The 9,925-nt window shown below is 50.7% G+C and overlaps 1 protein-coding gene across 3 annotated transcripts; it reads right to left on the bottom strand.

Moving 5' to 3' along the window:
• Nucleotides 1–150: 150 nt before the first annotated feature.
• Nucleotides 151–7,730, bottom strand: LOC134036732 (ceramide synthase 2-like). 3 transcript variants are annotated; one of them, XR_009932438.1, is made up of 12 exons: nt 7,367–7,730; nt 6,789–6,950; nt 5,494–5,605; nt 5,194–5,312; nt 4,998–5,055; nt 4,364–4,414; nt 3,689–3,781; nt 3,122–3,250; nt 2,376–2,485; nt 1,673–1,829; nt 954–1,204; nt 151–908 (listed from the first exon to the last, which is right to left on the bottom strand). XR_009932438.1 is itself a non-coding variant. In XM_062481796.1 (12 exons), the coding sequence occupies exons 1-11, from the start codon at nt 7,369–7,371 to the stop codon at nt 1,007–1,009; spliced, it is 1,194 nt and encodes a 397-aa protein (XP_062337780.1). In that variant the 5' UTR covers nt 7,372–7,730; the 3' UTR covers nt 151–908; nt 969–1,006. The 3 variants fall into 3 exon arrangements, 2 of the variants coding, with proteins under 2 accessions (XP_062337780.1, XP_062337779.1); XM_062481796.1 differs by having other exon boundaries at nt 969–1,204; XM_062481795.1 differs by having other exon boundaries at nt 151–1,204.
• Nucleotides 7,731–9,925: the final 2,195 nt, after the last annotated feature.

Here is a 9,925-nt window from a genome sequence, read left to right on the forward strand (position 1 = left end):
TTTGAATGCATTTCGTCATTGTCTGCAAAAACTATTGGACACTTAAAATACTTAAGCTAGCTCAAACAATCATCCCAAGTTCCCGACAATGACAGCCAAGAGCACAATTGATATTGGAATTTCTAAATAACAAGCCAAGGAATAAACAGCCAAAGGTAGACTATCGTTTATTCAGTATGTGACCATATATGGTCCATTCAGAAACACATACATTCTTTAAGTTCGATTTTACATTAATCAACATGAGACACAGTTTCAGAGGCATCCCAGTGAACACAGTGTCTCATTCTGGTTTCTCTGACTCAGAGAGAAGCTACAGTTACACCTGAACACCTGAACACCTGCAACAACGTTGGGTCTGAACAGACACTTTACATCATCATCATCATCGCTAAACTATCCAGAAGAGCAGGAAGTGACATCACAGTGTTCATGTTCCAGCTGGCAAAGAAAGTTATGACATCAGGTCTAAACTCTGCTGTCACAGGATAAATAATATATAATCTTTTTTATTTTCACAACTGAACATTGGTGGATCAGGGGGCAGCTTCCACACCAGAACAACAGACTTGGGTTAGGGTTAGGGTCAGACTTGGGTTAGGGTTAGGGTCAGACTTGGGTTAGGGTTAGGGTCAGACTTGGGTTACGGTTAGGGTCAGACTTGGGTTAGGGTTAGGGTCAGACTTGGGTTACGGTTAGGGTAAGACTTGGGTTAGGGTCAGACTTGGGTTAGGGTTAGGGTCAAACTTGCCCCATTCTCATCATGCTTTTCTTTTTTCACATTATTTTATTTATTTCAATAATACGGATATTATTTGTATTGCCAATTATGAAACTACAGTGTTTTAATAATTTATGGTGGCATTGGGATGCCACCCTACAACTACCTCTTGCCACCCCTCCTCAACCTACCCCTCCTCTACCTACCCCTCCTCTACCTACCCCTCCTCTACCTACCCCTCCTCTACCTACCCCTCCTCTACCTACCCCTCCTCTACCTACCCCTCTATTTTGTCTTGCGTATTGTGCGGGCAGCAGATGCCCTGTGATTGGCTATGTTGTTTAGGACGCAGCTATTGGTCAGCTGGGCTAGTTTAGAGTTCAGGGCTCCAGTCCTTCTGTCCCAGCGGCCCTCCTCATCTTCATCCCTGTCGTCTGTCTCCTCCTCCTCACTCTCCTCGTCACTGCGTTCGTCCTTGTCCAGCTGGAGACATGGGGGAGGGGGAGGAGCAGGGGGGGTTAACTCTAACCTACAGAAGCTTTTGGGCCCAGCACCCCCCACCATCTCAACCCCCCACCCAGGTTCCCACTCCACTCTCCCACCCCCAAACCCTCCCAGCCCCCCTGCCCCCTCACCTCTCCCTGCAGCAGGAACCAGTGGGCCCCCTCACCTCCCTGCAGCAGGAGCCGGTGGGCCCCCTACCCTCCCAGCCCCCTCACCTCTCCCTGCAGCAGCAGCAGCCGGTGGGCCCCCCTACCCTCCCAGCCCCCTGCCCCCTCACCTCTCCCTGCAGCAGGAGCAGCCGGTGGGCCCCCCTACCCTCCCAGCCCCCTCACCTGCCTGCAGCAGCAGCAGCCGGTGGGCCCCCTACCCTCCCAGCCCCCTGCCCCCTCACCTCTCCCTGCAGCAGCCGGTGGGCCCCCCTACCCTCCCAGCCCCCTGCCCCCTCACCTCTCCCTGCAGCAGCAGCCGGTGGGCCATGCGCAGGATGAGCACGGCCCAGAACATGTGCAGCCCCAGCAGCAGCAGCAGCAAGGCGTTGAAGAAGTAGTACCCAGCGAAGGGCTGGAACTGCTGCATGGACACCACCAGGGTGGTGTGGATGATCCTGGGACAGACACGCACATCATACACATCACACACACCACCATACATACTACCGGTTAAGTGCTTTAGGTTCAATAATGAGACACTGGAGCTATGTGTTGTCTTCAGTGTGCTGTGTTGCTGAGGACAGTGTGTGTGTGATGTGTGTGTGTGTGTGATGTGTATGCATGGTGTGTGTGTGATGTGTATGCATGGTGTGTGTGTGTGTGTGTGATGTGTATGCATGGTGTGTGTGTGTGTGATGTGTATGCATGGTGTGTGTGTGATGTGTATGCATGGTGTGTGTGTGATGTGTATGCATGGTGTGTGTGTGTGTGTGTGATGTGTATGCATGGTGTGTGTGTGTGTGATGTGTATGCATGGTGTGTGTGTGTGTGATGTGTATGCATGGTGTGTGTGTGTGATGTGTATGCATGGTGTGTGTGTGTGTGTAATGTGTATGCATGGTGTGTGTGTGTGTGATGTGTATGCATGGTGTGTGTGTGATGTGTATGCATGGTGTGTGTGTGTGTGTGATGTGTATGCATGGTGTGTGTGTGTGTGTTACCAGAGGGGGAAGACAAGCAGGCGTGTGAGGATGAAGGTCACGGCGAAGATGATGAAGAGGCCGTCACACACCCTCCTCCAGCCCGTCCCATAGTGCAGCATCTTAGCAAACTGAGCCCAGACACACACAGTGCAGCATCTTAGCAAACTGAGCCCAGACACACACAGTGCAGCATCTTAGCAAACTGAGCCCAGACACACACATACACACACACACACCACTAGTGAGTGAATGTGTTGCACCTCCAGGACTGTTCTGTGATATAGTGAGTGAATGTGTTGCACCTCCAGGACTGTTCTGTGATATAGTGAGTGAATGTGTTGCACCTCCAGGACTGTTCTGTGATATAGTGAGTGAATGTGTTGCACCTCCAGGACTGTTCTGTGATATAGTGAGTGAATGTGTTGCACCTCCAGGACTGTTCTGTGATATAGTGAGTGAATGTGTTGCACCTCCAGGACTGTTCTGTGATATAGTGAGTGAATGTGTTGCACCTCCAGGACTGTTCTGTGATATAGTGAGTGAATGTGTTGCACCTCCAGGACTGTTCTGTGATATAGTGAGTGAATGTGTTGCACCTCCAGGACTGTTCTGTGATATAGTGAGTGAATGTGTTGCACCTCCAGGACTGTTCTGTGATATAGTGAGTGAATGTGTTGCACCTCCAGGACTGTTCTGTGATATAGTGAGTGAATGTGTTGCACCTCCAGGACTGTTCTGTGATATAGTGAGTGAATGTGTTGCACCTCCAGGACGACGTCAGAGGCATCGTGCAGCACCAGCACCAGGGTTCCCACCCGGACGTAGTTGGAGACGTAGGAGAAGCCCAGCAGGAAGCTGGTGGCCAGGTGGTGCAGAACCTGCTCCCTGAAGTCCTGCAGCACAACACCACAACACCATCACACCAGGCCCACCACAACACCCTCACACCACAACACCATCACACCAGGCCCACCACAACACCCTCACACCACAACACCCTCACACCACAACACCCTCACACCACAACACCCTCACACCACAACACCCTCACACCACAACACCCTCACACCACAACACCCTCACACCACAACACCCTCACACCACAACACCGCACCCAGCACACTCAGCAGGCACCAAGCAACCGTCACTAAGCAACCAGACAATACAGACACCAGGCAGTCATCAAGCGACCAGGCAGAGCAGTCACAAGTGTGTTGGTCCAGGTGATGAAGCCACATGGCTCAGCCTAGGGAGCAGACAGGAAATGAGGCGCAGGAAGTGCAGGTAGCCTAGGGAGCAGACAGGAAGTGAGGCGCAGGAAGTGCAGGTACCTTCCTCTTGACGTCCACAGACACACGGAGCAGCAGAGACAGGTAGAAGCCCAGCTCCAGCTGGTAGTACCAGTAGTGGGCTCTCTCTAGATGCTGAACACACACACACATTAGTGGGCTCTCTCTAGATGCTGAACACACACACACATTAGTGGGCTCTCTCTAGATGCTGAACACACACACACATTAGTGGGCTCTCTCTAGATGCTGAACACACACACACATTAGTGGGCTCTCTCTAGATGCTGAACACACACACACATTAGTGGGCTCTCTCTAGATGCTGAACACACACATTAGTGGGCTCTCTCTAGATGCTGAACACACACACACATTAGTGGGCTCTCTCTAGATGCTGAACACACACATTAGTGGGCTCTCTCTAGATGCTGAACACACACACATTAGTGGGCTCTCTCTAGATGCTGAACACACACACATTAGTGGGCTCTCTCTAGATGCTGAACACACACACACATTAGTGGGCTCTCTCTAGATGCTGAACACACACACACACAGTAGTGGTCTCTCTAGATGCTGAACACACACACACAATGTTTACAAACCCACATACACATACATATTGTATACATACACGTAGTGTACACACACACACACATTTATATATTCAACATAGTTGTAACGTACAAGGGGGTGCAACATCAACCTGCTCACCTGTAGAGGATAACCCTTCCAGCACTCCGTCTGGTCCCAGAACCAGGGCCTCTGGGAGGGGGGGGGGGGGGGGTACATTCATGGGGAGGGTTAACGGGGGGAACGTTTCCATGACCTTCCATCCACAATAACCGCTCATTACAACACAACATCACAACTGTTAAAGCTCTACCGACATGGAAAACATAACAGCCATACTATTGTTATCAGAAAGTATAATGTCATAAACGTGTTCCCATGGTGGATGCAACATCAGAAACCAGCTAATCACTGGACATTTCCATGATCAATGCAGGCCTTCTAAACATTCCACGAGCGTCTGGCTATTATGACATCACAATGCTACCTACATCAGAAACCGACCAATCACAAAACCCACCTGCCCTGGAATGTTTATCAAATCTGAAACATAATAACCTATCAGCTGTCTTTTCAAAATCACATGAGTGACATCACATGAGTGACATCACATGAGTGACATCACATGAGTGACATCACATGAGTGACATCGGAGGACAGTTGACAACGTTAAAGTTTATGTAACAATAATAATAATGGAGCTCAGGGTCTTGCTGCCAGTATCAATACAATACATACGTGCCAGAACACAAAACACAGAACCCAGAACACTCACATCGATCAGAACAGCCAGTCCTGACAGGAATGCTGAGATGTAAAACAAAAACCTCCAACTGAAAAACACCAGAAACATTTTAGAAATGAGATGCTGTGTGATGATCCTGGAGAGAAGAAGTCACTTCCTGGAGAGAAGAAGTCACTTCCTGGAGAGAAGAAGTCACTTCCTGGAGAGAAGAGGAGGAGGGACTTACGACGCCTCACCACACTTCCTGACGGGGCTGGGTCGGTCCTGGTTTCTACGGTGACGGAACCATGTGTCCACCTGCCTTTTGGTCTTATCACATTGGGACATTAGAGTGATGATGTCACTCTGGGACAGGAAGTCAGGGAGAGAGAGACAGGAAATCAAACAGAGAACATGTTGAATTAGAGAGAGATATTCTAAACCCTAATCATCCTAAGAATAATTATAATATTATATTGTACTTACACTAAAGATAAGTTGTGTGTGTGTGTTTGCAAGGCTGTGCTCGTGTGTGTGTGAGTCTCACCTGGGAGGGCTGACTACTGTGTTGAGTGTAGAAGTTCTCCAGTGTGGGAGAGGGGGGAGGGGGGGGCCTGTTCCTCACCCCAAGGTACCTCGCCAGGGGCGGGGCCACAACCCTGGGGTGGGTGGGGGGGGGGGTGGATATTAGACACCATTACAGGGCTACAACACATGATACCAAGGAGCACATGTGACACAAGGACACATGACCAGTGGTGAGTGTGTATGAGTGTGTGTGTGTGTGTGAGTGTGTCCTCATGCCTGAACATGCCCCATTAAACAAGCCCATTATTAAGCAGTTAACAATGTCTTCTCTGGTTACCGTGGGAGACCGTTGCCTTAGTGACAGACAAAGCCCTCCTTCCCTGTCTCTCACCCAGGCGCTAACACCTGCTGTCAGCATTCCCTATGGGACCGACGCTAACCTGCTCAGCATATTCCCCATTGAGGTGTGCTAATGCTAACAAAGCACCTGCCAATGAGTCTACAGGTGGAAAGAGCAGGTCCATTAGCCTGACAGCCTCCACCAATGAGGACAGAGCTGTTCCCTAACCACTGCTGCTGGTTTTCGGATGAGCATTTGTGGATCGAGAGGTTATAGGTTCAAATCCCCCGGTACGTTGCTTTGGATAAAAGCATCTGCTAAATGAGCACATTATTGTTGCTACTATAGAGGAGAATCCCTCGCTGGTCTGGACACCAGAAGACCTCACTGGTCTGGACACCAGAAGACCTGACTGGTCTGGACACCAGAACACCTGACTGGTCTGGACACCTGACTGGGAAAACAGAAACTCAATCTGTCAGTCTTTCTGTCTCATACAATCTCTCTCTTGTTTGTCTGTCGGTTTTTCTCTCTCCTTTTTCCTCTTCCTCCCCCTCTCTCCCTCCCACTCTCTCCCTCCCCTCCCCCTCTCTCCCCTCCCACTCTCTCCCTCTTTCCATCTTCCTCTAGCCCGTCCCTCCCCATCCCTATACCCCCTCCCCCTCTCCATCCCTCTATACCCTCCCTCCCCCTCTCCATCCCTCTATACCCTCTCTCCCCCTCTCCATCCCTCTATACCCTCCCTCCCCCTCTCCATCCCTCTATACCCTCCCTCCCCATCTCCATCCCTCTATACCCTCCCTCCCCCTCTCCATCCCTCTATACCCTCTCTCCCCCTCTCCATCCCTCTATACCCTCCCTCCCCATCTCCATCCCTCTATACCCTCCCTCCCCCTCTCCATCCCTCTATACCCTCCCTCCCCCTTTCCATCCCTCTACCCCCTCCCTCCCCCTCTCCATCCCTCCCCCCCTACCTCTCGTAAGCACAGCGGAGCGTGATGAAGGCCAGGGCCAGGGGCAGGGCCAGCAGGAGGTCACGGGGTCGAGGCTGGTCTGCCCCCAGGTGCTCCAGGTCCTCCCAGCTCACCCCCGGAGGAAGCCAGAACCACTGGGGCCACAGGTCCACCTCGGACATGCTGGGGGGGAGATGTCAGAGCAACCATTTCTTTTACATCCAGTATGTTACTGATGAATTGTATCATATCGTATTTCGATCTTATCAGGCATAACTAAGAGCCGTCAGGCTGAGAATGTGCATTATATTTTAGTTTCTCAGATCATTAGGTTCAATTAGCTTTTATCATCATTTCAATCATACACAGCTAGTACAGTGCACAGTGAAATGAAACAATTTCCTCCAGGATCTCGGTGCTAAATAAAACAACATACAACACATTATTTTTGTCTATTGCAGAAATGCTAAAGGTATTTCACTATTACATTAATGTCATCGCTTTCCGACGACTTGACAGCCCAATAACCTTCCAGTCTATATAACAACAACCATACAAACTTGAGGAATAGTAAATGACATGCGCAAACAACGACTCACCGCATATCTGCTTCTTATGAACACAAGATGATTAAAAGTCGCGGTTAAACGCGGTTCCGTAAAACGGCCAGTCCAACTTGTTGCTTCAAACTCGTAAAACCGGTGTGATGAAGAGAGAGCTGTCCGCGGTATCCGACCCCGGTGAGGCGCTGAACCAGACTGCCCCTTTGATGCTGAAGCGGCTCGAGGTGAAAGGGGTGTGTCGGCTCGAGACGGAGTTCAGGAGGCGACTTCACAACAACGGTTGAGTTTACAATTCGACTCTGAACAAGTTCGCACGTTTTCCAGTTCATAAAAATCTGTACTTAAGAAAGAAATACTATAATATATTTCCAAAACAGACAAATTGTTTCTCCCTCCGTTTCTCCCGCCCTCTGCACGAGGCAGCAGTCACACCATCGAGAATAACGTTTCATCCCACCGCGATCCATAGGTGGATGAGCGGAGTCATCTTATACAGCAGATCAGGCTGATCTGGTTTTATAAAGAGAAACAAACGGACTTTTCGTTTATGAAGAGATAATTTGTCATAGAATAAACGAATTCCTTGGCACCAGACAGCAAGAGTGAGTTACAAACCCATACCAGGCGTTGCCGTCTACAGGTATTGAATATTGCAAGGACATGTTGGCTGTATTCTAATTAGAGTTCAAGAAAGTTCAACTCCACAAACATGTCAGCCACACCCTGCCACAGTATGCATGATTCTATCTGTATTGCTGCATCTCTTGGCCTAGAAGGAAAGTGCACTGACCTAGAGGGAATGTGCACACACACACACACATACACCCACACATACACACACACACACACATATACACACACAGACCTTCCAGTGTGATATTGATGCTACAGAGATCTTCAGCCAGTCTGTCTCCAGATCGATATCACTGTTGTTTTCAAACCATATTCAATTTTTCTGCTGTATGTACATGGACAGGCAGGCAGGCAGGCAGGCATTCTGGTAATATATTTCAACAGGGCTGGGATGTGTTTCTTTGAGTCTCGTAAATAATCTGTCATCGTGTCTGTTCAAGGTTAGATCAGATTAGGCAAATCGTTGGTTCAATCTGCCTTAAACCTCAAAGATCCTCATGTAGACATACAAACGGAAGAACCTGTTTCTGTTCAGGAGACAGGGCAAAGATTTATTTGATTACTAAAGTACATCACGATTTAGGGTTACAGGTTTAGAGTAGGAAAACTATCAAAACATCTGGACCATCCACAGGTTCTATTGAACACATCTGGTCCACCGCATTGCTCTAACAGCATTAGGATTATTAAACTAGATCAGGAGAATTTTTTTCAAAAGTTTTGTCAGGAAGACCAGGAACTTTCTTCAGGAAGAAAAAACATAAATTTACTCACACCTGCAGGAAGCAGCTATACTGGGAACAGCCACACACCCTAAACCAGCCCATGGTCCAGCCCTTGCCTCTCCAGCGCCTCCCTGTGGCTGGGCCAGGCCCCTGCAGCCAGGCTCCTGTAGGGGTCCAGCAGCACGCGCACGCATCGCCCCAGCAGGACCAGCAGCAGCAGGAGGAGGAGCCCCAGGAAGCAGAGCGCCGCACCCGGCTCCGTGTGACCCGCTGTGACGGTGGGGGGTCTGGGGAGCCCCGTCCCCGAGCCTAGCCCCGCCCCCGGACACAGCCACGCCCCCTGGCTCCGGGTGGACAGCTTGTGGTGCAGCCAGCTCGGAGCATCTGTCATCCTCGACCAGGAGGGAGGGAGGCTCCTTGTTTTGTCTGTTTGTCCTCCAATCACATCACTTGTTCTATCTTCCTGCAGTCTCTCTACCCAGAATGCCTCAGTACTGGTCTCAGTACTGAGGAGGAAGGGTGTTGAGGGATCCAGGTCTGAGGAGGAGAGAGAAACACAGTTCCTTTAGTCTGACCACCAAAATACTGCTGTACTATGCAAGTACTGCTGTACTATGCCAGTACTGCTGTAATCTGCACTTCTGATTCTTGATCTTCTGCTGTACTTATGCACTATTTGTACGTCGCTTTGGATAGAAGCGTTTGCTAAATGAATACAATGTAACGTTCCAGCAAAGATCAATGCAAACATAGATAGTACCCCGGTGCCCCGCCCCGGTGCCCCGCCCCGGTGCCCCGCCCCGGTGTCCCGCCCCGGTGCCCCGCCCCGGTGCCCCGCCCCGGTGCCCCGCCCCGGTGCCCCGCCCCGGTGCCCCGCCCCGGTGTCCCGCCCCGGTGCCCCGCCCCGGTGCCCCGCCCCGGTGCCCCGCCCCGGTTCCCCGCCCCGGTGTCCCGCCCCGGTGTCCCGCCCCGGTGTCCCGTCCCAGTGTCCCGCCCCGGTGTCCCGCCCCGGTGTCCCGCCCCGGTGCCCCGCCCCGGTGTCCTGTCCCTGGTTACAGCAGATTCCGTTAATATGTTCTAGAAGCAGTTACAGTCTTTTGAATAAGACTTTTCTAGAACCAGGTAGAGTCCTTCTGAATAAGACTTTTCTAGAACCAGGTAGAGTCCTTCTGAATAAGACTGTTCTAGAACCAGGTAGAGTCCTTCTGAATAAGACTGTTCTAGAACCAGGTAGAGT

This window comes from Osmerus eperlanus, chromosome 16 (assembly GCF_963692335.1).
Source record: "Osmerus eperlanus chromosome 16, fOsmEpe2.1, whole genome shotgun sequence".
Taxonomy (NCBI): Eukaryota; Metazoa; Chordata; class Actinopteri; order Osmeriformes; family Osmeridae; genus Osmerus; species Osmerus eperlanus.

Excerpts from the sequence above, each read along its gene's own strand:
- LOC134036732 (XM_062481796.1), bottom strand. Across the intron at positions 5,056-5,193 it reads AGGAAGTGTGGTGAGGCGTC|TTGGAGGTTTTTGTTTTACA; the intron begins GTAAGTCCCTCC and ends GGTGTTTTTCAG. Across the intron at positions 2,486-3,121 it reads CCTCTGACGTCGTCCTGGAG|TTTGCTAAGATGCTGCACTA; the intron begins GTGCAACACATT and ends GTCTGGGCTCAG.